Genomic DNA, 26,689 nt, shown 5'->3' with positions numbered 1-26,689 from the left:
GTGCCGCAGCTCGGAGGCCCCGCCCCGGTCCGCCCCTCCGCTCGCTCCCCAGGCCGCCGCGGCGCGGAGCGGTTGCCGGAGCCGGTATCCGAGACGCGGCGGCGGCGGTGCCGCAAGCCCCGAGCCCACCTCGGCCCGGCCCGGCCCGCGCTCTCCGCTCCCGCCTCCCTGGCCGGCGGCGGCGGCGGCGGCTGCGGGCGAGCGCGCGGGGCCCGGGCCGCCCCCAGCCCCAGGCCCGCCGGGCCCCGCCCCCCGCCGAGTGCATGAGGTTGACGCTACTTTGTTGTACCTGGAGGGAAGAACGTATGGGAGAGGAAGGTGCGCGGGACGCGGGGCGCCGGGGCGCCGACCTGGGGGCCGGGCGGGCGGGGACGCTGCGCTGGGGGGGAGACGGAGAAGCAAGGGGGGCCGGGCGCGGGGAGGGGGCCGGGCCTGCCCGCCGCGGAGGCCGGGTCTGCGGCGAGGCCGCGCCCCTGTGTCGTCCGGGATGAGCTCGTCCTTCAGAAGCCCGCAGGCCCCTCCCTGGAAAGCTCCCATCCCGTTTTTCCTTCCTCGGCCCCGGTGAGATGCTCCCTCCACCCCTCGCTGGCGGCGGGCCCCCTCCTCCCTTTCATCCCCGCCTTCTCCCATCCTCCGACCGCCGACCACCCCGGAGGAAGCCCGGGCACAGCCCACCCAGCCCTGGCCTCCATCCGTGCGTGCTGTGTCCATCACAGGCTCGCCCTGGGCCACCCCTTATCGCGTCTCTAACCGGCCCTTGGAAGAAAGAGTCGCTGGGAAAGCCGCAGCCCTGGGTCCGAATAGCAGCCCCAAGTCTGGGCCGGCTCTCTGACCTTGAGCCAGGCGCTACCTTCTGGGCCTCAGTTTCCCTGTTTGTACAGTTGGCCCCCGCATAGTTGGCGTGCCTGGGAATCTACGGGCAGGATGGGCAGAGCAGAGATATGAGTCCGCCGAAGCTTGTTGTAGGCAGCGGCCCCCACCCCACCCGCTCCCTGCACCAAACCCACTACCTGCTGTCCGTCTTGACTGGGAGGATGATCAGTCTTTCTTATGTCCCTTTCACCTACTGCGGCCCAAGGCTTGGGTTTGCAGGACAGTTACTGTACGAAGATCCCCATGATTCCCTCCCTAGTGTCTCCTTTCCTGGGTTTCCTCCTCTGAGCCATCTCATAGGCCCACCTGGTCCAACAAAGCTTCTACTCTGCCAGCTCGTCCAGCCCTGCCCTCCCCCCAGGTCTATGAAGGCCCACTTGGAGCCACCTTACGGAAGCTCCTAGGTCCCTGAGTCCTCTTGAAGGGGCAGGCTGTGGCCTTGGAGCCTGGTTGGTGACCTTGCAAGCCTTATCTTGTCCAGGGCTCAATCTCCCCATCTGTGCAATGGGAAGAGGCAAGCTGGGAGATCTTGCAGGGCCCGCCCTGCTCCAAGGGTGCCAGGCCCCAAGGATGACTAAGCATGCCTAGTGGCCCAGCTTGAAGAGGTGCCAGGCCTCCCTGGGAGCAGGTATCTGGGAGCTCAGCCCTGAGGCCCTGGCCCCTTGTGAGGTCAGGGCATAGCCAAGCCTTCCAGGGGTCTTTAGCACAGGACACACCAACTTAGCGCTGTCCAGGCCCTGCCCTTTGAAAGAGCTCCTCTTCCTGGGCAGGCAGGAGAGGAGAAGGGGCTGTGACGAGAGTGTCAGCCACTGCCTTCCTTCTAAATCATGCTGCTTTCTTTCTCCGCATTTACACTGCCAGAGCCTGAGCTGAAGAATGCTCTTGCTGGGGGGTGGGCCTCTGCTACCTCCTCCTCAGCTTACAGAGAGAAATTGAGGCCCAGGGGGCCTTGGAGACTGAGCCATGGACTCAGCAACTCTCATTCTGTCTCCTGCTCTGTACGGACACTGCTCAGCTTGGGCGCTGCGTGTGTACAGGGGGCTTTGTGGAGGTGTACGTGGGGTCCAGCAAGGAAGGCCAGGCCTACAGCCAACGACCCCTCCTGAGTATGGTTCCTAACACCCTTTCCACCCCTGCAGGAAGCGAGTTGCCCGTGTGTGCGAGCTGCGGCCAGAGGATCTATGATGGCCAGTACCTCCAGGCCCTGAATGCTGACTGGCACGCAGACTGCTTCAGGTAGGGCAGGCTGGCAGGGGCTGGGGTGCCTGAAAGAAGGCCTGCCAGAGACGAGGATCTCTCTCTGGTCCTGGGCCTCAGTTTCCCCATCCGTCAAATGGGGCATCTGGCTTAGAAGCTCCCTGGAGGCCTCTCTTTTTTGTCATTCTAGACCTCTGAAGAGAGAAAAGGAGAGACCTGCATTTATGCTGATAATCCCAAGGCCTGATGGCACTTTGGCAGGCGGGGGGAGTGGAGGGTAGTCTACCCTTACCTTCTGGATGCTGGTGCTTCAGGGAGAAGAGGGAAACCAAGCAGGCCTTGGGAGGAGATGAGCCCCCGGCTGGTTGCAAAGATGCATAACCAGTAAGACCAGTCCCTTCCCTCCAGGACACCAACTCTCAAGTATAGGAGACTAGGATCAAGGTTGTGGCGGTGCACGTGGGGACGCAGAGGTGGCCCAGCAATCCGGTAGCACCATCCTGAGAAACAGGGCCAGGGGGGAGCCTTAGAGAGCTCTGTGGGGCCAGAGCTGGGGTCCAAAGGATGGGAGATTTTGCAGGTGGAGAAGTGTGGTAGGAAGCAGTTCCAGACAGAGAGCCCAGCAGGTGCAGAGGGTAGAATGAATGGTGACAGGGCCTGGCCCAGTCAGTGGCCAGCAGAGTTCAGGCAGAAAAGCACCAAAAATGAAAGGAGGTAAAAGTTGGGGAGGCCCCGCTGGGGTCAGGGCAACCACCAGCTAGCTGAACAAAGGGTTAAATTTGGGCACTGGAAGCCGCCAACAAGGATTTTTTTTTTCTGTTTTAAAAATAATTTCTAATATTTTCTACACTTTAGCAAGGGCCAGACACTGGTTTAAGGACTCTGTATTGTTGGATACGTGTGGTCTCCATTAGTTGGGACACAGAGTGGTTAATTCTCTTGACCAAAGACACACAGCCGCGGGGGTGAAATGAACATTGGCTGGGGAGCCCAGAGGAGAGGTGGGTTCTGAGTCCTGGGCTTCCCAATCAGGTGTTCAGAAGGAGGCCTTCGAGGAGGAACGGGGCTCTGAACAGGCAGAGAAAACCACATGCATGGAGACAGGGAAGGGGGGCATTGCCAGCAGCTGAGGCATGGGAACAGCTCATCCGGTTGCACAGAGGGAGTCGAGGGATGTGATGAGGAGGCAGAGTTAGGACTGATGTGTGAAGGGCCCTGAATGCCAAGATAAGGAGCTTCTGAAGGCAGTAGGGAGCCAGCGGAAAGTGTCAGGAAGCAGAAGAAGGTTGTGGGCGGGAGTGCTCCTGAAAAGTGCCATTCCAGTGGGCAGATGGTGGCCACGTGACAGGGAAGGGGCTGTCACAGTGGTTCAGGGATCTGTGCTCATAAGACCCGACCTGGGACAGTGACTCAGAGCAGAGGGAGTTTCAGATCTGAAAGGGACGATATTTGGCAAGGGTTAGTCATGTTAGCCACTATTCATCAGTGACTCCTGTGACGTCATGTCCTCAAGCCTTCACCATAACTGTAGGAGGTACTATCATTTGCCCAATTTCCATGTTAGAAACAAAGGCTCGGAGAAATCAAGTAACTTGCCGAAAGTTGCAACAGCCGGAGCTGGGACTCGAACCTGTATCTGTCTCACTCCAAGTCACTGCAGAGTTGAATAAGTCAGGGATGATGGGGGAGGAGCTGAGGGCTGGTGAGCGGCCGAGGCACAATCTAAGCCATTTGACTTCACACACCCGGGTGCAAAGGAGACCAGTGGTCTGTTGGGTCTGGTGGAGCTGGGGGCCAGGTTGGCCATGAATCACGCCCTGTCCTTGTTGAGCTGGAGAAGCAGTAGGCTAACCAGGGTGGCCCTGCCCTGCCCACAGCTGGCCGAGGTGATTCGAGACCAGTCCCAGGTGGAAAGTTCAGAGAAATCAGCCCACTGAGGGCCGGCAGAGGGGATTGAGATGAGGCTGAGAGAAATCAAGGGAAGAACTTTGGGGGTCCCTGTGTGTGGGGTGGGGAGGGAGGGAGTTAGAGTCTTGGGAGACATGGGGTGGGGCAAGAGTGCGCCTGCAGAAGCCAGAGAAGGGCAGAGTGGGGCCGGACACGTGGAACCCAACTTGGGAGGGGTCCCTGCTTTGTTCACCGGCAGAGGAGGGAGACCCCAAGTGGGGACAGTAGGGAGGGGGCACGTTGGGTTTAGTCCCTGGTGTGGTGGGGCCACAGGGAAGGCTCCTACAATGGGGCGGGGGCCCACAGGCAGTAAGAGTCGTGACTCCCACAGCATTTCAGGCCCCACGTTGTGTGGTTTTCCCAACAGCCCCCAAATCTGGTTAAGGCCGCCAGTCCTCACGCCCATGACAGGAAAGCAGCTCATAAAGGAGGGACTGGTTGCTGGGCCCCCGGAAGTGCCAGCCCCTGGGCTTTAAGATCTCGCAGTGGGCCCATGGAATGCCTCTGGTGTTAGCACTAGGTGTCATTGTCACCGCAGGGCCCGCCCCTTTTTCTCTCCCAGCCTCCTGGAAGGGTGGTCCAGGCTTCCTTTGGCCCAGCTGCTGCCTCCGGGAGGTCCATTCTCAGAAAAGTGTGGTGCAGGAGCCCCGAGGCTGCCGTAACTCTGGTAACATCTCCCTGGAGGCTGGTGGGGCCCGGAGGGCGAGAGCTCAGTGCGCAGCTGGCACTGGGGGCTGGAGCCCGGGCTGGGATGCGCCCCCCTCTTCAGGGGACTTTCAGGGAAGGAGGATGGACTGTTCGTGGAAGTCAGCCTCTGTTCCCTTGGGGGCAGCACCGGAAGAAGCAGCTGCTCCCTGTCCCCAGAGAGTCCCCGGAGCCTTTGTCAAAGCAGAGGCCGAGGGGGACTTCCCTGGCAGTCCAGTGGTTCAGATGCCACACTCCCAGTGAGGGATTCTCAGGTGGAGCTAGTGGTAAAGAATCCGCTTGCCAAGGCAGGAGATGCAAGAGACACGGGTTTGATCCCTGGTTCGGGAAGATCCCCCTGGAGGAGGAAATGGCAAGAATTTAAGGAAATTCTTGCCTGAAAATTCCGTGGACAGAGGAGCCTGGCAGGCAACAGTCCATGGGGTCACAAACAGTCAGATATGACTGAACACACACACACACACACACACACACACACACACACACACACGCCCAATGCAGAGGGTGCAGGTTTGATCCCTGGTCAGGGAACTAAGATTCCACAAGCTATGCAGTGAGGCCAAAAAGAAAAGAGGCTGAGGGGCGTGGAGGGTGCCTTCCTCGGATGTGCAGAGCTGAGGGCAGGGTGGTGGCCAGGCCTCCCGTCTGCACCAGAGCCCAGGCAGTAGGGCCTTCAGCTGCTTCCTGTTCTGAGCTAAGACCAGGTCCCCCAGCGCCCACACCTCCGCATCCTCCTCCCCTGCCTCGTGGCCACGCTCGCCCCTCCCTCAGCAGCCTCCAATCCTCAGTGCCTGGAGTGGACGGGGAAGCAGCTCTGTCGGCCCACCCCTGCGCTCCCCGCAGCCTCCGGGGCCCCAGAGATAGGCAGCGGCGAAGGATGCTGGCCTCCCCCCTGAGAAGACGGCGCGTCTTTCTCAGGAGGGCCAAGTAAGTGGAAAGCCCCCCTCCTGACCTGTCCCAGGCCTCAGGCAGGGCCTGCGGTGTGAGGGCTGGGGCTGGCTGGGGCCGGAGGCCACGGTGGGACAGACCCACCTGAGGCCGGGTTCTGGGGCATGAGAAGTGAAACTCCTTGGTCACTGTTGGCTGCCTGTTTGGGGGAAGCAGGCCGAGGCTGCGGCCCCTGGCCCTTCTGGTACAGGCTCCCATCAGGCTGGTCCCCCAGCTGCTCTTTTGCACCCTTGGTATCCAGAAATATGATTCTGGGTAGAGGGCACCCCTGGGAGGGATTGCCCTTTCCTTGAGGGGGTCATCCCGGTTTCCCAGCCTGGCCTGTTCAGCCCCCCACACCCCACCCCCAGTGCCCTTCTCTCCTGCCCAAGCTTGGCTGTGCCTTTGCCTGCTCTCGGGGAGGGTACAGTATCCTGGGTATTCCTCTCTGGATACCCTTTGTAGGGACATGACCTGCCCCACCTGCCTCCTCTGGCTCCTGCCCAGATAGGGGCCTGAGGGATGAGGGGATGCCCAGCATCAGGGGCTCCTGTGTGCCTGCCATCAGCAGAGTCCACCGAGGCCCCAGGGGGCCAGCCACCAAGCCGCTGTGTGACCCTAGGCTGGGTCCGCTCTCTGAGGTGGAGGTCCTCTGGCCGAGGTAGAGGCTGAGCCCCAGGCTCCTGGGAGCAGTCCCGAGAACGCTGGGGGATGAGAACTGCTCCAGGCTGATGGCGTCGGACAGGAAACACTTCTGTTCTCCTCGGGGAACACCGTTTATAGGTGCCTGGCCTGGGACCTCAGGGAGCCGGCAGGTTATAACGGCAGAGGCTGGGGGGATGCAGGCAGCCTGGGGAGCCCGTGGCGGGGGGCATCGGAGCAGGCTGCGAGGAAGTGGTTATTGGGGAGCTGACTGCACGCTCAGCGCTTGAGTGAATCAACAGTCGCGTCTTCCAGGGCTGCTGCAGTGTTGTGTGTGCGTGAGCCAAGGAGTAGTTCTCCGGCAGAAGAGCAGTCTGCCCTGGAGGAAGGCGGCCGCCGCCGCCCCGCCCACTGGGGCGGGGGAGGGGGCTTCCAGCCGCCCGGGAGTCGGGGGAGACTCCCGCGGGGACACTCCGGTGACGCGGTGGAAGGGCGCAGTGGCTCCCGGGTCGGGGTGCGCGGCCGGCGCGCGCCGCCTCTGTGCGGAGCCCGCTCTCAGGCCACGCACCTTCCCTTCCGCGCTGGGTTAGAGCCCCCCGGGCGCTGCGCTAGGGACTTCCCTTAGGGACTTCCCCACCCTGGGGCGTGCTCCCGCCCCCTGGCTCGGTGCGTTCCTTGCCCGTCGCCCACCCTGCGGTAAGACGTCCACCCACCGCAGGGGCCGTGATGTCGGGGCAGGAAGGGCCGCGGGGGCGCCCGATGACGTCATGGCTCTGATCCAGCCGCTTCCGCCGCCGCCGCCTCTCACATCCCAGCGCCGCCTCCAGGAGCTCTCCCTGCCCACCCCCCACCATTGGAGGTTTCAAAACCTGGGCATTTTGTGCTCCTCTGCCACCCGCCCCCACCCAAAGCCCTGAGTTGTGGTCCCCAGCGCCTCCCCTCAGGCTTCCAGACAGCTGGGAACGCGCTGGATCTTCTTAAAGGGGCAGCGTCCCATCAGGGCTCTGGTTGCTGTCCCCTCCCTCCTCCTCCGCCCCCACCTCCTCGCCAGTTGCCTAGTTCAGGAGCAGTTAGGGAGCACAGTCAATGAGCGCTGCCACCCTGCAGGCTACGATAGAGTGGAGGCCTCCCCGGCTGCCTGGAGCATGGGGCTCTCTGACCCAGTCCCAGTCTCTCCTGCCCTCCTCTCTCCTAGATTGTTCCCCCACTGAGCTAGGAGCTCTGAGCCTGGTCTTTCTATCCCTGTGTGACTTTGGCACATCATGCAGAGCACCCAGATAGCAGCAGAGCTGGACGGATTCCCTAGCAGTTCTCTGCATGGCATGTCCTCAGGCTCAGACATACCTGTGCATGCCAGGACCCCGGGTCAAGCTCTACAGAACCCAGCAGGGCTTGTACCCAGGGTGGAGGGGCTGTCGGTCGCTCAGAGTCCATTCTTGCATTTGCTCACCCTGGCTTAGCTGGGCTGCTGGTCACCACCCCACCAGGACCCTTGAGCGTAAAGAAGCCAGGCGATGTCACTCTAGCTCCTGGCCTGTGGAGTTGTGCCTAGGAGAAAACCTCTACATCATTTCTCCCCACCTGCCCTTCAGGGGCTCCACCAGCCAGGCCTCCCTGCTCCTCATGCCAAACCCTGTTCTTCTGACCGACAGCACCCATGGGGCTAGCCGGAGTCTAGGAAGCCAGGAATTTTCCTTGTCTTAGCTGACTGACTGGTCTACACTGAGCTGAACTCCTGCCTTGTATCTTAGTGCAACTGGGAGCATCTTTGTGGGGCCTGCACTCCCCATCTGTATGACCTTGGGTGGAATAGACCCTCTCAAGTTCATCTGCCTCGTCTCTAGAAATCGGGATAGCCATGCCTGCCTCATGGTAGCCTATGAGGACTGAGTAAATTTAAGCAAGAAGTGAGCCTGTCATACAGAGTGAAGTAAGTCAGAAAGAAAAAACAAATATCATATATTAATACTTATCTGTGGAATCTAGAAAAATGGTACTGATGAACCTGTTTGCAGGGCAGGAATAGACACACAGATGAAGAGAACAGACTGGACACAGCCGGGGAAGGAGAGGGTGGGATGAAGCGAGAGAGCAGCTTTGACATATACACACAACCATGTGTAAAACAGATAGCTAGTGGACGCTGCTGCGTAACACAGGAAGCTCAGCTTGATGCTCTGTGATGACCTGGAGGGGTGGATGAGGGGGTAGGAGGGAAGCTCGAGAAGGAGGGGATACGTGTATACTTGGAGCTGATTCACGTTGTACAGCGGAAACCAGTAGAACATTGTAAAACAGCTATACTCCAATTAATTTTTTTTTTAATGGGAAGATGCGAGCACTTGGTAGGTCTTCACAGCTCCAAAAAGTCACCTCCATTTACATCAGCAGCCTCCTCATTGCTGGGAATGGGAGGAGAGGGAGGGAGAAGAAGCAGACTAGACTAGATGAGTGGGTCTCACGGTTCGTTCCAGTGCCCCCTGCAGCCTGAGTCCTGGGCTCCCAGGTTCTTCCCTGGGCCTGAGAGTAAGTGTGGGCCTTCTGCCCACACTTGGCCCTCTTCCGTGCACGACAGGGGATGGGGGCCTCACATGAGAAGCACTTCTCACCCCAGGGCTAGCAGGTAGGCCAGACACTCTGGGTGCAGAACTGCTGTGGTGGGGGCGCGGGGGTTGTGATTTGAGGTTGCACGCAGGATCAAGGCTTCTGGCCAATGGACCATGGTGGAAGGAGTGGGGTGGTCACCAAATCCGTCCCTAAGTCCACTCGCCAAGCCCTGTGCCCAGAGCAGGCTGCCTCCATCCAGAGAACACACCTTTCTCTAATGCTGCCTGTGGACTGGCAGGGCCCAGGTGTGGGGGCAAAGGGTGGGCCCCTCTGAGTCCCAGCTCCCCTTCCACCCAGGTGTTGCGAATGCAGTGCCTCCCTTTCGCACCAGTACTACGAGAAGGATGGGCAGCTCTTCTGCAAGAAGGACTATTGGGCCCGCTATGGCGAGTCTTGCCACGGATGCTCAGAGCACATCACCAAGGGGCTGGTCATGGTAAGTTCGCCCCCCAACCTCACCTGGTGGGTGTGTGTGTGTGTTCACAGGTTACTCCCTGCCCCAGATCTCTCTCCCATCATCTCTCTTGTTCTTCTTTTCACTGGTTTTCTGATTCCCTGGTGCCTCCTGAGCCTGTTTGTCTGTCTGTATCCCTCAGTCCCCATCTGTGGAGCCAGCTCTGCCCCCAAGTTGGTTTGGGGCTGCCCTTCTGAGAGGAGGCAAAGGGGAGAAGCTACATGGGCTGAAGGAACCTCTGAGCTGGGTTGTGATCCCCCTTCCTGCATGCCCCCTCACACACACACACTTGCTTCCAGGTGGCTGGGGAGCTGAAATATCACCCCGAATGCTTCATCTGCCTCACATGTGGAACCTTCATCGGTGACGGGGACACCTACACGCTGGTGGAGCACTCCAAGCTGTACTGGTGAGTGCCAGCCCCTCCCTGATTCTGGCGTGCCCCCAGGTCTCCCACGCCAGGGCCCTTCCCCTTTCTGTGAGGGGGCGGTCATGGTGACAGTGCAGAAACCACTGGGAAATAAGACACCGCAGTCAGATGGAGGAAGCCTGAGACATCAGCTCTCTTCCTGACATCACTGCTGTGCAGCTCTGGCGCCAGCGTGAATACTGACCCTATAAGCTCAGGACTCATCCCCAGCAAGACCGCCCATACCCCAGACCCAAGTGCAGTCCCCAGGCCACTCACACTTCTGACCAGCTGACTACAGACTCAGGGATCCCCACAGCCCCCTCAGATTTGATACTTCACTCAGTGACTCACAGAGCTCAGGAGAGCACCGCAATCATAGTTTTTACTAAAAGCTATACTACAAAGCTACAGTCGTCAAAACAGTATGGTACTGGCACAAAAATAGAAATACAGATCAATGGAACAGGATAAAAACCCAGAAATGAGCCCATGCACCTGTGGTCAATTAATCTATGACAAAGGAGGCAAGACTGAAAAGCTATAAATCGGGACCAGCCAGGTGGAGACACACAAAGGGCCAGGTCCGGGAAGTCTGGAATGCAGCGCTTCCATGCATTCCGCTCATAAAATCAGGCATCTGATCCGTTCTCCCCAGCATCACCAGAGTTTTTATTAGGATGTCATTATGTGGCATAATTGACCGAATCACTGGACATGGGGTTGAACTTGGGCTCCTTGAGGTCAGACTGGATCAGAGTGGCAGCCTTTCATCATGTGACCAGCCTACTGGTGACCAGCCTTCTGGTGACCAGCCTACCCCTACCCCACCCCCACCTGAATTGGCTCACTAACATTAACTTAAAAAAAGACAAAAAATAATAAAAATTTTGGTTCAACACATGAGACAGGGTGCTCAGGGCTGGTGCACTGGGATGACCCTGAGGGATGGGATGGGGAGGGAGGTGGGTGGGAGGGTCAGGATGGGGAACACATGTACACCCATGGCTGATTCATGTGAATGTATGGCAAAAACCACCACAATATTGTAAAGTAATTAGCCTCCAATTAAAATAAGTAGAAATTTTGAAAAAGAAAGAAAAACAGATAAAAGCAAACACAAAAACAGCTCAAGTGTGGGTTGAGGGGGCTCATGAAAAAAGAAGACACACTCCTGAGGATTTAGAGCCTCTTTCCCAGGAACTAAGGACAAAGATCAGAGAAATCCTTTAGTGTGGCAGCACTGATAAAGCTGGATTTGAGGGCAGCATGGCATTTGAGGCTACCAAATGGACTTTTAATGACTTCCTCCCAAATGGGATTTATTCCCAGGCCTCATCCTGGCCAGCTGACAGTGTAGACAACCCAGAATGACTGAGCCCCAGAGAGGGGTAGGGCCTGCTCCCAGCCCACCAAGCAGCCAAGACCCTCCTCCTCCCATGGGGAGCAGGAAGGGGAGGGTGGAAGGAGAAAAGAGCCCGGGACTGAGGGATTGTGGGGGGTTGATGCTGCTGGCTGCCCTGATGCACTTCTCTTCCCACTCTTTGGGTCCCCACCACCGGCGGCTCTTGCAGTGGACACTGCTACTACCAGACCGTGGTGACCCCCGTCATCGAGCAAATTCTGCCCGACTCCCCTGGCTCCCACCTGCCCCACACGGTCACCCTAGTCTCCATCCCGGCCTCAGCTCATGGCAAACGTGGCCTCTCGGTCTCCATCGACCCCCCTCACGGCCTGCCGGGCTGCAGCACGGAGCACTCTCACACCGTCCGCGTCCAGGGGTGAGTGGCTGGCCTGCGAAGGCTGCAGCTGGTGTGGCTGTGGGCACGGATGCTTTAGGTGGGCAGGCCGACTCTGGGGCGGGGACTGAGAACGGGTAAGTGTGAGCCCAGATGGAGCCCAGCTCCAACAACCTGGTATACCAGCTGTCTGATCCAGTCATTCCTCCAAGAGAAAAAATCTGTAACAATTGCCAGATAAAATATTTAAAATGTTCTCTTTACTTACTGCATGACCGAACAAGAAAGAGAAGTAACCAGGTCAGGAACAGGTGAAGAAGGGAGCCTGAGGGTGTCAGCAGAGCATGGAAGGCAGCCATACCTTGAGGGCAAATCTAAATCGGGGGAATGAAGTTTCACTTTTGATGTCTTCTTGTGGCTGAGCATCTCTCAAAGCCCAAGTGACTAGCTCTAGGAAAGTGAGTCTAATAAGAGACACTTATCCCTTCTCCATAAAGTTGCCCCCCCGCCCCACCAAAGTGCTCTCAAGGTCAGGAAGAACAAGAAATAAACCATGCCTTCCACCAGCGATTTCTACCTCTCCTTCCCAGAACTGGAAAATAAACTGATTTGAACCTGAGCAGAAGGGGAGAGGGAATCTCCCCTGAGAATTAAAACACTTCGGTTTGCCAACCAAATTGACAAGCCTGGGTGGTTCAAAAAGCCTCCAGGAGAAATTGTAAAAGTTTAAAGTACTTCTCCACTGGGAACGTCCCTAGGCCGTGACAGAAGCAGATGCAGGTGGAACCCACCTCCAGGCTTCAGAGAATTTCCCGAGATGAGTGTCCCAAGGAATAGGAGCCGATCAGTCAAAAACCACAGAGCACGTGTGGCAACAAGGCCCTGTGAGCGCAAGCCAACAGCAGCAACGGGGCAGAAGCAGACCTACAGAAACTGCAGACAGCGAGATTATCAGAAACCATGCAAAATAAGCGCACTCCCTGTGTTTTCTTTCCTGTTTACTCCATGTGTTTTAATAAGTGAGAGATGCTTGGGAAAAGTGAGTAAAGAGTGGATGAGTGTGGAAAAGGACCAAATAGAACCTCTAGAAGTGAAATACAGGTTTAGCAGTAGAGCAGGGTTTTAAACAGCGGAAGTGAGAAGCAGAAACACAAGGTGAAAGTAGAGAAAGAGAGGCTAAGGTGTACTAAGAAAGTAGAGAGGCGTAAGAAAGTGAGCCTGAGAGAGTAGAGATAGAGAGGACAGAGTGAGTGGATCTAATTATCCATCTAGAATCCCAGAAGAAGAGAGAATGGGGGAGAGGCAGTATTTAACAGCTGAGAACTTCCCAGAGGGGATAAACGATGTCAGTCCACAAACTCAAACTCAGTAAATCCCAAACAGAAAAATAAGAAATCTACCCATGGACCACCCCACCTAGTGAAACTACAACACAAAGGCAAAATATATATATATATCTTAAAAGTAGCCATAGGGAAGAAACAAATTTCCTTCAAAAAAAGACCAGACTGTGGTCTGGTGGTTGAGACTCCAGGCTTCCATTGCACTGGGCTCGGGTTCGATCCCTAGTCAGGCAACTAGAAATCCTGCATGCTGCAACTAAGACCAGGCACAGCCAGATAATTTTAAAAAGACAAAACAGAATTCTATACTTGATGAGAATGTCCTTCAGGAGTGAAGGTAAGGGGCTTCCCTGGTGGCTGAGTGGTAAAGAATCTGCCTGCCAATGCAGGAGACATGGGTTCAATCCCTGATCTGGGAAGATCCCACATGCTGCAGAGCAACTAAGTCCGTGCACCTTATTGAGACTGTGCTCTGGAGCCTGGGAGCCACAACTACTGAGCCCAGGCGCCTGAAACCTGGGCTCCACGATGAGAAACCCGCGCACTGCAACTACAGAAAAGCCAGCACTGCTACGAAGACCTAGCACAGCTCCAAAAGACAACAAACAGATAAATCAGTTAAAAATTTAAAAAGGAATGAAGGTGAGATAAAGACATGTTAAAGCAGACAAAACAGGATTTGATACCAGCAGATCATCCCTAAAGAAAAGTCCAAAGGATGTAGAGAAGGGCTGAGATGCAGGAAGAAATGGAAGCTAAGGGGGCAAGCCAGTGGCTCATATGCTGTGCAACACTGAGCTGCTTCCTTGTCCTCTCCGAGCTTCGTGCTGCTGCTGCTGCTAAGTCGCTTCAGTCGTGTCCGACTCTGTGCGACCCCACAGACGGCAGCCCACCAGGCTTCCCTGTCCCTGGGATTCTCCAGGCAAGAACACTGGAGTGGGTTGCCATGTCCTTCTCCAATGCATGAAAGTGAAAAGTGAACGTGAAGTCGCTCAGTCGTGTCCAACTCTTCGCAACCCCATGGACTGCAGCCTTCCAGGCTCCTCCATCCATGGGATTTTCCAGGCAAGAGTACTGCAGTGGGGGGCCATTGCCTTCTCCTCTGAGCTTCATAGTCTTTGTCTAAACCATGAGGGAGTCAGATACCTTGGAGCCTTCTAAGATTTCTCCTGGACCTTCATGGACCCTTGAGAAATAATTGCCTGAGTGTAGGACAACTACCCCCTTGGAGTCAGTGGACTACTCCTTCCTTGGGAGTCAGTGAACAGTTCTCGCATGCTTGCTGGGTACCAGGCCAGTGCCTGGTGAGAAGTGAAGATGGTTGGGGCGGGAGAGGAGAGGGTAGCGGGGGAGAGGAGGAGGCTGGACTTGATGCTGTGTTTCCAGCCCCATCTGGAGCATCAGCCAGGCCAGCAGCTGCCTTCCGCACACAAGTGAGCAGATGGACTGGTGAGAGAGACAGGGAGACTCCCAGACCAGCTGGACCCTGACAGCCAGGCAGAATTTTAGGAACAGGGAGTCAATGACACCTCCTCCCTGCCTCCCTCACTGGGCGAGCATTCTTTCCAGCCAACGTCTGCTTTCCCAGCAGTCTGCGAGGGGCCACACCCTTCTCGAAAGCAGCCCAGCTTGCCCCAAGGCTCCTGGCCAGATTGAACTGTTTGTTTGAAGAGTCTTAGCTGGCCACTTTTTATTTTGTTTATGTGTATTTTGTTTATAGCAGCATTGAAAGGGAAGTTAAATTTATCTTTGCCCCACCCTCCCCGCTACTTGAGCAGGAGACTGAGACAAGGGAGATGGAGAGTCTAAGGAATATATATGTATATACACGCTTTCCTATTGGTTTTTCAGCCAAGCCATGCGGCTTGCGGGATCCAAGTTCCCTGATCAGGGACTGAACCCAGGCCCACCCCCCCCCCACCCCCCGCCCCGCAGTGGAAGCGCAGAGTCCTAACCACTGGACTATCAGGGCAGTCTAGGAAATATATTTTTAAGGCCGTATCCTTGGAAGAAAAGTTATGACCAACCTAGACAGCATATTAAAAAGCAGAGACATTACTTTGCTAACAAAGGTTCGTTTAGTCAAAGCTATGGTTTTTCCAGTAGTCATGTGTGGATGTGAGAGTTGGACTATAAAGAAGGCTGAGCGCTGAAGAATTGTTGCTTTTGAACTGTGATGTTGGAGAAAACTCTTCAGAGTCCCTTGGACTGCAAGGAGATCCAACCAGTCCATCCTAAAGGAAATCAGTCCTGAATATTCATTGGAAGGACTGATGCTGAAGCTGAAACTGCAATACTTTGGCCACCTGATGCGAAGAACTGACTCATTGGAAAAGAGCCTGATGCTGGGAAAGATTGAAGGCTGGAGGAGGAGGAGCCAACAGAGGATGAGATGGTTGGATGGCATCACCGACTCAACGGACATGAGTTTGAGTAAACTCCAGGAGTTGCTGATGGACAGGGAGGCCTGGAGTGCTGCAGTCCATGGGGTCGCAAAGAGTCAGACACAACTGAGTGACTGAACTGAACTGACCTGGTCCACAAGAAGTCTCTGTGAAAATATAGTCACTATTTTAAAATTTTTATCTTGAAAAATACCAAATTTATAGAAAAATTGCTGAAATAATAAGTGTACTGAATACCTATACACCCTCTCGGGCTTCCCAGATGGTGCTAATGGTAAAGAACCAACGTGACAATGCAGGAGACATAAGGCACGTGGGTTCAATCACAGGGTCGGGAACGTCCCTAGGAGGAGAGCATGGCAACCCACTCCAGGGTTCCTGCCTGGAGAGTCCCGTAGAGAGGCGCCTGTCCATGGGGTCGCAAAGTCAGACACAGCTAAAGTGACTTAGCACGTGTACACCCTTTACCTAGGTTCATCGTTTTTAACTTTTTATTACATTTGAGATATGTGTGTCTTTTCATCTATGTATATCTAGGTGTGGGTGTATCAACATGTATATATATATTTATTTGTATATGTTCATACACACAGTTATTTACTGAATCATTTGAGAGTAAGCTGTAGGCACTATTGACTCATCCTTTCCCCAAATACTTCAGACATTCTCCTGAAAATAAAAGCATTCTCTTTATGTAATTGCCCACTGTATCCTATAGTGCAACTATATGACAGTTAGGAAATTCACCATTAATATAATACTTTTGTCCAGTATACAACCCGAACTTGGATTTTGCCAGTCGCCACAATGCTGTCCTCAAGTGTCTTCAGTTTCTTTTAACCTGTGCCAGTTCCTCCACTTTCCATTGTCTTTTATGCCCTTGACATCTGTGAAGAGTGCAAGTCTTTTAGGAGGATGTCCCCCGCCCCCGCACTTGGGTTCCTCTTCCCTAGATTTAGGTCATGCATTTCCCCCGCGTAACTGATGATGCTCTCTCCTCCTCTGTGCATCTTAGTGGTAGACACAGGAGGTCAATAAAGTGCGCCCTTTACTGGGGATGTCAACTTCGATTATTTGGTTAAAATGCAATCTACTCTCTCTGCTGTAAAGGATTTTTTCCCCCCTTTGCAGTGTAGCCAGTGAGTGGTCTGTGAGATTTGAGTCTGTAAATATTCTGTCCCCAACCACCTTTTACTAAATGGTTCTTGCCTTCATGATAAGTCTTCCCTGTAGCAGTTTTACTGTGATGGCTACAGAGTGATGATTTTTCTAGCTCTGTTCTTCCTGCTTCATTTGTTACGTGATTTCCCTGTGTAAGGAAGCGCTGCTCCCCCATGTGAGAATATACTCTCAATAATTGAAAAATTGTTAAGACTCTGTTTTTCTTAAAGCTCTGTCTCCTTTCTCTTCTGCCCACCACCACAACCGTATGCCCCTGCCCCAGCCCTTCCACATCTCAAGGCAGAGGCAGACATTCCTTGAAAAGCTTTAATGAGGACAAAATGAAATCAGATCATTAACACTCAGGAGGAGTTAAAAGAAGCAAAGGAGTGTGGCAAGCTGGCCATTCTGTGACTTAGCTCATGGCCGACTAATGGAAGCCACCAGCCCCACCTCACCTGCAGCTGTGGTTCAGGGAAGGCTGCTCACCCCTTCCTGCCAATCTCGGGAGTGGGAGCCTTAGGCTCATTTTGCAGGGCACATTTTGGGGTCAGGCGGGAAGCCAGTGGGCCCAGACCCTCTTAGGCCCCTTGACACTCGTCTGCCCCAAGCATCACAGGCAGTTGGCAGAAGTCTGCCCTCCGTAGCAGAGACAGTGCTGTGTTGCACAGGAGCCCCCGAGCATCTCGTTGCTGCTCTTGCTGTTCAGTCACCAACTTGTGTCCAACTGTTCTGCGACTCTGTGGACTGTAGCCTGCCAGCTCCTCTGTCCCAGGGACTTTCCAGGCAGGAACACTGGAGTGGGCAGCCATTTCCTTCTCCGGGGGATCTTCCTGACCCAGGGATCTAACCTGCATCTCCTGCATTGGCAGGCAGGTTTTTTTTTTTTTTTCATCATCTGAGCCACCAGGGAAGCCTGAGCATCTCGTATAGCGGGGCAGATACCACAGGGCATGGCACTTTCCACCACCCATGGCAGGCGCTGCAATTAATGTAGAACTCTTCCCACCAAGCCAGACTTCAGGGTTCTGGACAACTGCCACCCACCAGTCACACAAGACAGCATGGTTTGCCCTCATAATCCTGATCTGGTCCCCTTGGCCTTGGCTCCCTGGGGCAGGCAGAGGTCTGACCACTGCTCTGTGTCCGCAGAGTGGACCCAGGCTGCATGAGCCCGGATGTGAAGAATTCCATCCACGTCGGGGACCGGATCCTGGAAATCAATGGCACGCCCATCCGGAACGTGCCCCTGGACGAGGTGCGGGTCCCAGGTCTGGCAAGCGGGGTTGGAGGTGGTGCCCTTGTGCCTGCTCCCCACCACCTGAGACTCACCTGTCCACATGCCTGCTCTCCCCAGATTGATCTGCTGATCCAGGAAACCAGCCGCCTGCTCCAGCTGACTCTGGAGCATGACCCCCATGACAGTCTGGGCCATGGGCCGGGGACTGAGCCCAGCCCCCTGGGCTCCCCGGCTCACACGCCCAGCGGGGAGGCAGGCAGCTCCAGCCGGCAGAAGCCCGTGCTGTAAGTTAGCCCTGCACCGTGATGCTCTGTGTCTTGTTACTTTCCCTGATGGTGGGCCTCAGTGGGGGTGGGGAGGGGCGGTCCCTGCACTCCAGTTGCTCACAGTCTGATGGAGAAGTCAGCCCTGCAAAAAAAACAAGAACACGCCAGCAATGGGTGCAGGGAGCTGGGAAGAAGAAGGGGAATGAGAAGGAGGAAATGGGGAAGCGGCACCCCCAGCTGGGGGTGACAGGGCTCCCAGGGTGGACCGGAGCCCTGGCTTCAAGGAGCCGCTGGCCTGGTGCTCAGGCATCTGTTTGTGTTGCAAGGTGGGCTCCAAGGCAGCAGCTGGTGGCCAAGGTCTCACAGCACAGTGATGTGTCCCACAGAGACCACTCTGGTCCCCTTTGCAAGAAGGTGCTCAGGACCAGAGACAGCCCGAGGGCTGTGATGTGGTCCAGGCTGGAGGGGCCAGAGGCACCTCTTAAAGGGAGGTGAAGGGTGCAAAGAAGCCCAGAGACAGCCTGGTTCTCATGCTACTCACTCTGGGGCCTGCTCAGGACTCCTGGTAGGGGGACACCTGGGGTAACAGCCTTTACACTAAGAAGCAGTGACCTTGAAGGCCTGTGTTTCCTCCTCCCCCATCTGGAGCTCAGGTCACCCTGCAGGGCCACCTAGAGGCATCCTGTGCAGGTCCTCCGCCTCTGCACCTCGGGGCCCGGGACTCAAATGCTAGGAGACCAAGCATCTGATCCAGGGTCGTCAGGCAGAGAAGGCCAAGGGCAAACATTCCTTCCTGAACAGGAAGTCCAAGCCAGACAGGGCACGGAGTGCTTGCATTTGGGTAGGGCAGGGGTCTCATGATGGTCCCGGAGAGCTGCCCGGCGCCACCCTTCCTGACTATGGGCAATTTACGTGGACTGGCATCGGTGGCGCATGGCAGGCTGGGGGAAGGGGCAGGGCTGAGGCCTGGCGTCCCCCAAGGGGCCCTCGGTCAGGGCCCCACCTGCCACCGGTGGCACTGGGCTCTGGTGTGTCTCCCCAGGAGGAGCTGCAGCATTGACAGGTCCCCGGGCGCCAGCTCGCTGGGCTCCCCAGCCTCCCAGCACAAGGACCTGGGTCGCTCCGAGTCCCTCCGTGTGGTCTGCCGGCCGCACCGCATCTTCCGGCCTTCAGATCTCATCCATGGGGAGGTGTTGGGCAAGGGCTGCTTCGGCCAGGCCATCAAGGTACAGGGCATGCCAGGGAGGGAGGGGACTGTCTGAGGGTGACCTGTTGGCCCTCCACCCTCTTCCCACCAGTGTCCCCAGGAAGCCACAGTGGAAAGGTGTCTGGCTTCCAGACTCCCTGGCCAGGGCTCACCTCCCCCTGGGCCTCGTCGAGCTAGCTACCGTATATAGGTAGACTGCGTGAAGGAGGTCCTGGGACAGTGGCTTCTCAGAGTCAGGATGGGAGGGCAGCCCAGACTGACCCTGAAGGCTTCCTCCCCCGGGCCCTCCTATTCAGCCTAACGTGGGCTGCTTACCCCCTCCACACTCTCTCGACCGGCCCTCTCCTGCCTCTGATGTTCTCTGGCAATGACCAGCCTAGAAGGTTCAGGTTTATAGAAAAAGCACCAGCCAGGTTGCCCATGTCCACCAGCCAGGCCTCAGCCCCCGGCCCCGTGTGTCCATCTGCCTGGGAAGCGGTGGGCCTCCTGCGGGGCGGCCTGGAGCAGAGCCCGTGCCCCGCGTGTCCCCACGCAGGTGACGCACCGAGAGACGGGCGAGGTGATGGTGATGAAGGAGCTGATCCGCTTCGACGAGGAGACCCAGCGGACGTTCCTCAAGGAGGTGGGTGAGGGGCCTGCCCCACGCTTGCCCATCGAGAGGGGGTGGGTAGCAAAGGGCTCCGGGAGGAAGTGACGCTCAAGCTCTGATCGAAAGAAGACAGACTGCCAGGGGGGCAGGAGGGGCAGGGACAGCCCTGGGGGTGGGGGCAGCCCAAGCAGGGGGGCGGGGGCGGCGGCAGGTGTGGCACAAACCCCCAGCGAGAGGGTGGGGTGTGGAGACTCCCCCTCCTTCAGAACTGTCCATGGTGGCTTCTGGTGGGACAGTGGCAGGAGAAGATGGGGGCGCAGCCTTTTTGCACCCCACTTCCCAGGTGAAGGTCATGCGATGCCTGGAGCACCCAAATGTGCTCAAGTTCATCGGGGTGCTCTACAAGGACAAGAGGCTCAACTTCATCACCGAGTACATCAAGGGTGGCACGCTCCGGGGCATCATCAAGAGCATGGTGAGTGCTGGGCAGAACCACACCCTCGCCCCCACCCCACCCCCACCTGCGTCCCATCCCAGTTGCTCCCACTGAGGGCCCCTGGACCCAGTGGCTCCTCCCTGGACCCCAGTCTCCCAGGCTCTTCACTGGGGATAAGCCTCTGATCTCAAAGCTGCTGTCAGGGAATTGTTTGGAATTGTTCACCCACACCCCTTAGAGGGAACAGTTGTGGGTGTCGTAGAGAGTGGGGGGGGTGGTCATCAGCCCCTAGAGGACGCTCACCCCCTCCTGCCTTTCTCATCCACTGTCCTGTCCCTGTGGCCCTGTTGGCTCGTCCTGGACATTCTCCCCCCTCACCCCCACCCCCAGGACAGCCAGTACCCCTGGAGTCAGAGGGTGAGCTTTGCCAAGGACATTGCTTCTGGGATGGTGAGTAGGCTTTGATTTCGGGGGCGGCACGGGGTAGGGGACTTCCCTGACGGTCCAGTGGTTAAGAATCCATGCTTCCACTGCAGGGGACATGGGCCTGATTCCTGGTCAGGGAACTAAGATCCCGCCTGCCTTGCTTTGCAGTTCCCCCCGACCCAACCCCTGCCAAAACAATTCTCTACCATTCTCCTAAATTCCATAGGAAGCTTCAAGAGAGGACAAAGGGAACCCAGTAGGGGGGCAGATGGGAGTCTTGCGGAGGATGACAAGGGCAGGGCTTGGGTCCCTCAGCACAGCTGCCCCCTGATCTCCATGCCTCTCTACCCTCAGGCCTACCTTCACTCCATGAACATCATCCACCGGGACCTCAACTCCCACAACTGCCTGGTTCGTGAGGTGAGCAGGCAGGCCTGCAGGAGGGGCCAGTGGGACCCCCGCCCACCACACTCCTAGCAGGCTGGGGGTCTGCTGGGATGGTGACCTTCGCAGAGAACGGGTCACACCAGGCTGCACCAGCCACTCTGGGCCCGGCGGAGGGCCTGGATGTGGGGGCTGGGGCAATCAGGAGAGGTTTACTGAAAGAGATTTGGGGCAGGGAGATATACTTCAGTGGGAGGCAATGGGAGCAGGCAGCCCAGGGTCTGAGGGGCAGTGATGGAGAGACCACAGGCTGTCCCCAGAAGGCAGAGGAGGGAGTGGGCAGGTGGTGGCGGGAGCGTGTCTCAGCGAGGCCCTGCTTCCCTGCCACCCTAGAACAAGAACGTGGTGGTGGCCGACTTCGGGCTGGCGCGGCTCATGGTGGACGAGAAGACGCAGCCTGAGGATCTGCGGAGCCTCAAGAAGCCAGACCGGAAAAAGCGGTACACGGTGGTGGGCAACCCCTACTGGATGGCGCCCGAGATGATCAACGGTGAGTCAGGGGCCCTGCCGGGCACATCCCCGGGGCCGCACGGTCCCAGGTGGAGCTGCAGGGGGCAGAGGTCCCGGCCTCCTCTTCCTCCTCCTCAAGTCCTGTCATTAGTTTCCTTTTGCTGCTGCAACAGACTATCACAACTTGGCTTAAAAAGCACAAGTCATCCTAGGGACTTCCCGGGTGGTCCAGTAGTTAGGACTCCATGCTTCCAATGCAGGGGGGCACAGGTTCGATCCCTGATCAGGGAAGTATGACCCACTGAAAATGAAAAGTGAAAATGTTAGTCATTCAGTCATGTCTGGCTCTTTGCAACCCCAAGGACTGACTATAGCCCACTGTCGTGAAATTCTTCTCTGTCCATGGAATTCCCCAGGCAAGAATACTGGAGTGGGTAGCCATTTCCTCCTCCAGGGGATCTCCCCGACCCTGGGAGCAAACCCGGTTTCCCACATGGTAGGCGGATTTTTTACCATCTGAGCCACCAGGGAAGCCCTACATGTCTTGAGTTTCACCCAAAAAATTTAAAACTGCGCAGGCAAATTATCCTATAGTTCTGGAAGTCAGGAGCCCAGTATCAGGCTCGCTGAGCTAAAGTCCAGTGTCAGCAGGACTGCGTTCCTTCTTGAGGCTCGAGTGGGAAGGATCTGTTTCCTCCCCTCTTCCAGTTTGCAGAGGTGGCCTCACTCCTTGGCTCCTGGCCCTGCCTCTGGCAAGGCCAGCAGTGTAAGCACCCTCTTCTTTCCGACACCCATGTCCTGTTACTTCTTCTACCTTGACCCTGACTCTCCGCTCTCCCTCACAAGGACCTTTGTGATCAGAGGACTCAGCCAGCTAACCCAAGATCATCTCCTCATCGCGAGATCTGTAACTGAGTGACACCTGCAAAGTCCCATAAAAGGCAGCACATTCAGGGTCCAAGGAGCAGGCGGTCCCTGGACAGGGTCTAGGGTCTCTCCAGGACCGTTATTAGGCCTCCCACAGAGCACCCTTCTCCCAGTCCATTTCTTTTTTCCGGCCTGTCACACAGTGATCCCATGTGTGTCTGGACGGGGGGTGATAAACTGCATCCACAGGCAGGGGACATGCAAACCCAGGGTCAGGACAGGCAGACTCAGGGTCATCTTAACACCAACTCTGATCAAAGTTAATATAAGCCACCGCCTAATAACATTACTGGTAAAGTGAAAATGTTAGCATTAGTTGCTCAGTCGTGTCTGAATCTTTGCAACCCCATGGACTGTAGCCCACCAGCCTCCTCTGTCTATGGAATTTCCCAGGCAGGAATACTGGAGTAGGTACCCATTTCCTTCTCCAGGATATCTTCCCGACCCAAGAATCGAACCCAGGTCTCCTGCACTGTGGGTGGATTCTTAACTGTCTGAGCCGTCAGGGAAGCCCTTGTAAAGTGGAGTTAATAGTCCCTATCTTGAAGAAAAGAAAAAGAATAAAACAAACAAACAGAAAGAGTCCCTATCTTTAAGAAGTGGCATGAAGATTGGGTAAGATATTTGTAAACTAGTCAGGATTCAGTGAGAGTGGCTGTCCTGATTATCTTTAACATCATTAGGTAGATGGTATTGTTCCCATTTTACAGCTAAGGCAGGTTGAGGCTCAGAGAGTCTGTATCAGTTCCTGAGGCTGCTGTAACAGATGCACACAAACTGAGTGCTTACAGCAGAAGTCTGAAATCCAGCAGAGCCTCGCTCCCTCCAGGGATTCCAAGGGAGAGTCTAGTCCTTGCTCTGTCTGAGCTCTGACCCTGGCATTCCGGGCTTGTGGCCACATCGGCCCGATCTCTGCCTCTGTTTCCACGTGGCTGCCTCCTCCTGTATGTCTTCTCCTTTTTCAGTCTCTCTCATGAAGACAGTTAGGATGGCATTTTGGGGCTTCCGCGCTGGCTCAGTGGTAAAGAATCTGCCTGCACTGCAGGAGATGCAAAAGACTCAGGTTCAGTCCCTGGGTCAGGCAGATCCCCTGGAGGAGGGCATGGCATCCCACCCCAGTGTTCTTGCCTGAGAAACCCCACGGACAGAGGAGCCCAGCGGGCGGTAGTCTAAAGGGTCACAAAAGCTGGACACGGCTGAGTGAGTACACATGCAGGAGGGCATTTAGAACCTGCCCAGATAATCTAGGGTGTTCTCGTCTCAGGATCTTGAATCATATCTTCAAATCAGTTCATCTCTCCAAAAACAGTAGCACCAACAGGCTCTGAGGGTCTGACACAGTTATCTCTCGAGGTCACCACAGGGTCCACGACATGCCTGGAGTCACAGAGTTGGTTAGTGACCGAGCTGGGCCTGGAACCCCTTGCCCAGGGCTTTCACCTTGACTCCCCCCGCCCACAACCAGCCACCAACCACCACCCCCCCAGCAGGCTGGCTCAGCCTGGGTGGGCCCAGGTAGGGTCAGAGCCCAGGGCGCGATCCTGCGGAGGCTGTTAGCATCTGCCTCCTGGTCCCCACCTGCGGGTCAGTGTATTCCCCAGCGGGCGGTCCCCAGCCCAGCCTCCTCGCTGGCTGGCACCCCTGGCCCTGTGCACCTGCCGACCATGGTCTCTCCATCCAGGCCGCAGCTATGACGAGAAGGTGGATGTGTTCTCGTTCGGGATCGTCCTGTGTGAGGTAGGCTCCAGCCCCCTCCCCACATGCTCCAAGCTGCAGGCTGGAGGCCTGCCGGGCCCCCAGGCTAGGGAGGCTGTGGGGACGGGCTGCCCACCGCCGCCTGCATCCCCATGGTCAGACGGGTGCCAGACCCACCCTCAAACCCGTCCGGGTGGCACCCAGCCCCAGGGCCCCCCGGGTAACTGCCAGGCCTCATCTGGACAGATCATCGGGCGAGTGAACGCTGACCCGGACTACCTGCCACGCACCATGGATTTTGGCCTCAACGTGCGAGGCTTCCTGGACCGTTACTGCCCCCCAAACTGCCCCCCGAGCTTCTTCCCCATTACCGTGCGCTGCTGTGACCTGGACCCCGAGAAGAGGTGAGTGGGATGCAGGGCTTAGGGTGGGGTGTGTGTGTGGGGTTCCCAAGCAGAGCCGGAACCCACCATGCCTCTGCCTCCTGTCTCCCACCCCCTACCCCCTGCCCAGGCCCTCCTTTGTGAAGCTGGAGCAGTGGCTGGAGACCCTCCACATGCACCTGGCTGGCCACCTGCCGCTGGGCCCACAGCTGGAGCAGCTGGACAGGGGCTTCTGGGAGACCTACCGGCGTGGCGAGAGCGGACTGCCCGCCCACCCTGAGGTCCCTGACTGAGCCCAGCGCCCCCCCGGCTGCCTCCAGAGAATCTGCCCGGCACCGGATTCCTTTACAGGAGGCGGCCCGGGTGTGCCTCCCTCACCGGGGCAGCGGGCACCCAGACCCTCCCCCGCGCCAGGCCCTGCCTTGCCCCATCTCTGCCCCTGGCCCCAGAGCTGGTCTGGCCGCATACACACCATCACCTCACCCTGCCTTACCTCTGTGTCGGTGGGGCCGCCCCCTCCCGCCTCTCCTTGCATGAGCTGGAGGGCCCGTGTGAGCTGCGCCCCATCCCGCACCTGCCCCCCGGCCCACCCCCACGCACACTCTGCTGTCCGCAGTTCCTCCGAGGCTGGGCTGGAGGACAGGCCGCCCCCCCAACCCCCCGCCCCTACTGTGGCCCTTCATGCGTGTTGCCAGGAACAGACAGGGAGTCTGGGGCCCGTCAGCCCCCCAGCGGGTTGTCTGGGTAGCAGCAGGTATAGATAATTATCCAAACCCCCAAAGGGAGAGAGGTCTGCTCCCATGGGGCAGAAGTCCCGGGGGCCAGACAGCAGCCCTGACTCACTTTGGGTCTTTTCCTTTCTTTATTGAAGCCACTTTAGTGGGAAGCAGGTACCAGGCCTCAGGGAGAAGGGAGGGTCCCTGGAGGGGAGTGGGGAGCCGTGGTCCGGGGGCCAGAGCTGCTGGGGGGCGCTGCAGAGGGTGGTTAGGCAGAGTTCCCCAGACTCCCAGCCCCCTGAAGTTCATCTCAGCACCCCCTCCAGGCCTCTCCCCAGGCTCCTTGCCAGTGGCTGAAGCAGCCCCTGCCCCTCCCCACACCCCTCTGTCCTCTGGGTTCTTTCTGTGTAATCTATTTTTTAAGAAGAGTTTGTATTATTTTTTCATAACGGCTGCAGCAGCAGCTGCTGGGGGCTTGGGGTTTTATTTTTTTTCGGCGGGCGGGGGTGGGGGGGCCATTTTGTCACTTTGCCTCAGTTGAGCATCTAGGAAGTATTAAAACTGTGAAGCCTTCTCAGTGCACTTTGAACCTGGAAAACAATCAAAAACAGGCCCATGGGACTATGACTCAGAGAGGTGACAAGAGTCATCTCCATCCAGGAATGGGGACGTCTAAGGAACAAAACCCAGACTCAGAATAATAAAATAAATTCCGTCCTCCCCACCCCCATCCCGGATTGTGACGTGTGTCTGGGGGCCCCAAAGAAACAGGAGGAGAGAGGGACCTTTTGATTTAGAAGCCTGGTCTGGGAAGACAGGAATGGAGGTGTGGGTGGGGACAGATAAGAGGGCGGGAATGGAGGTATTGGCCCAGCTTTTCCAAAGTTGAGTTTGAGGGTGGGGGGAGGAGTAGGTGGAGAGCCAAGGGAGGGTAGGGAATGGGCTGCTCTTCATGCTTGCCTTTTTTTTTTTTTTTTTTCTAAAATGTAAAGGGTTCTATCAGGAAACTAGGAACGACCCTAGTTATTTCAAATGTAGGTCATTTAATCCAGGAAGTCGTTTAATCCAGTGGAAGGACAAAAAGTGGATACTGAGATAACCATCTCTCTAACTGTAGGAAGCGGCCACCCCTTTGGCTGGGGCACTTAAGGAAAGAAGTTAATTTAGTTATGTGGTGCCAAGGTTAACAATTCACCCCTTAAATTTGGTGGCTTGAAATAACAGTGGTCACTCGTGGCTCAGAACTTCCCTGGGAAGAATTGGGAACAGCTTGGTGAGTGGTTTTGGCCTGGGGTCTCCTGTGTTTGTGGTCAGATACTGCCCAGGGCTGCAATGCTTTGGGGGCTTCACTGGGGCCAGAGGGTCCCTTTCCAAGGACCTTCTGTACATGGCTCATGCTCATGGCTGCAAACTGGGCTGGCTGTTGACTAGAAGCCTCGGTCCCTCTCAGAGGCCTCTCCACAGGGCCCCTTGAGTGTCCTCACAGCATCCTCGAGGGTGA

The 26,689-nt window shown here is 56.7% G+C and overlaps 1 protein-coding gene and 1 long non-coding RNA gene across 4 annotated transcripts; one reads left to right on the top strand and one right to left on the bottom strand.

Moving 5' to 3' along the window:
• Window positions 1-25,918, top strand: LIMK1 (LIM domain kinase 1). 3 transcript variants are annotated; one of them, XM_042240371.2, is made up of 18 exons: window positions 1-318; window positions 2,013-2,109; window positions 4,580-4,684; window positions 5,511-5,649; window positions 9,196-9,334; window positions 9,652-9,761; window positions 11,336-11,542; window positions 17,562-17,667; window positions 17,767-17,933; window positions 18,958-19,141; window positions 19,658-19,744; window positions 20,055-20,186; window positions 20,538-20,597; window positions 20,928-20,993; window positions 21,351-21,507; window positions 24,076-24,131; window positions 24,336-24,493; window positions 24,603-25,918. In XM_042240371.2, exons 2-18 carry the CDS (start codon window positions 2,082-2,084, stop codon window positions 24,763-24,765), a joined length of 2,064 nt encoding a protein of 687 aa, XP_042096305.1. In that variant the 5' UTR covers window positions 1-318; window positions 2,013-2,081; the 3' UTR covers window positions 24,766-25,918. The 3 variants fall into 3 exon arrangements, with proteins under 3 accessions (XP_042096305.1, XP_027817214.1, XP_042096306.1); XM_042240372.1 differs by lacking the exon at window positions 1-318 and adding an exon at window positions 357-561; XM_027961413.3 differs by lacking the exons at window positions 4,580-4,684; window positions 5,511-5,649.
• Window positions 16,723-24,453, bottom strand: LOC132658523 (uncharacterized). The gene is made up of 2 exons (XR_009598294.1): window positions 23,184-24,453; window positions 16,723-21,768 (listed from the first exon to the last, which is right to left on the bottom strand). It is a non-coding gene; the product is annotated as an uncharacterized LOC132658523 (long non-coding RNA).
• Window positions 25,919-26,689: the final 771 nt, after the last annotated feature.

This window comes from Ovis aries, chromosome 24 (assembly GCF_016772045.2).
Source record: "Ovis aries strain OAR_USU_Benz2616 breed Rambouillet chromosome 24, ARS-UI_Ramb_v3.0, whole genome shotgun sequence".
NCBI lineage: Eukaryota > Metazoa > Chordata > Mammalia > Artiodactyla > Bovidae > Ovis > Ovis aries.
This window is presented reverse-complemented; position numbering and strand designations above follow the sequence as displayed.

Coding starts and splice junctions, on each gene's coding strand:
- LIMK1 (XM_042240371.2), top strand. CDS start 2,082: ATGCTGACTGGCACGCAGACTGCTTCAG. Junction 17,668..17,766: donor GGAACGTGCCCCTGGACGAG/GTGCGGGTCCCA, acceptor TGCTCTCCCCAG/ATTGATCTGCTGATCCAGGA. Junction 20,598..20,927: donor AGGACATTGCTTCTGGGATG/GTGAGTAGGCTT, acceptor CTCTACCCTCAG/GCCTACCTTCACTCCATGAA.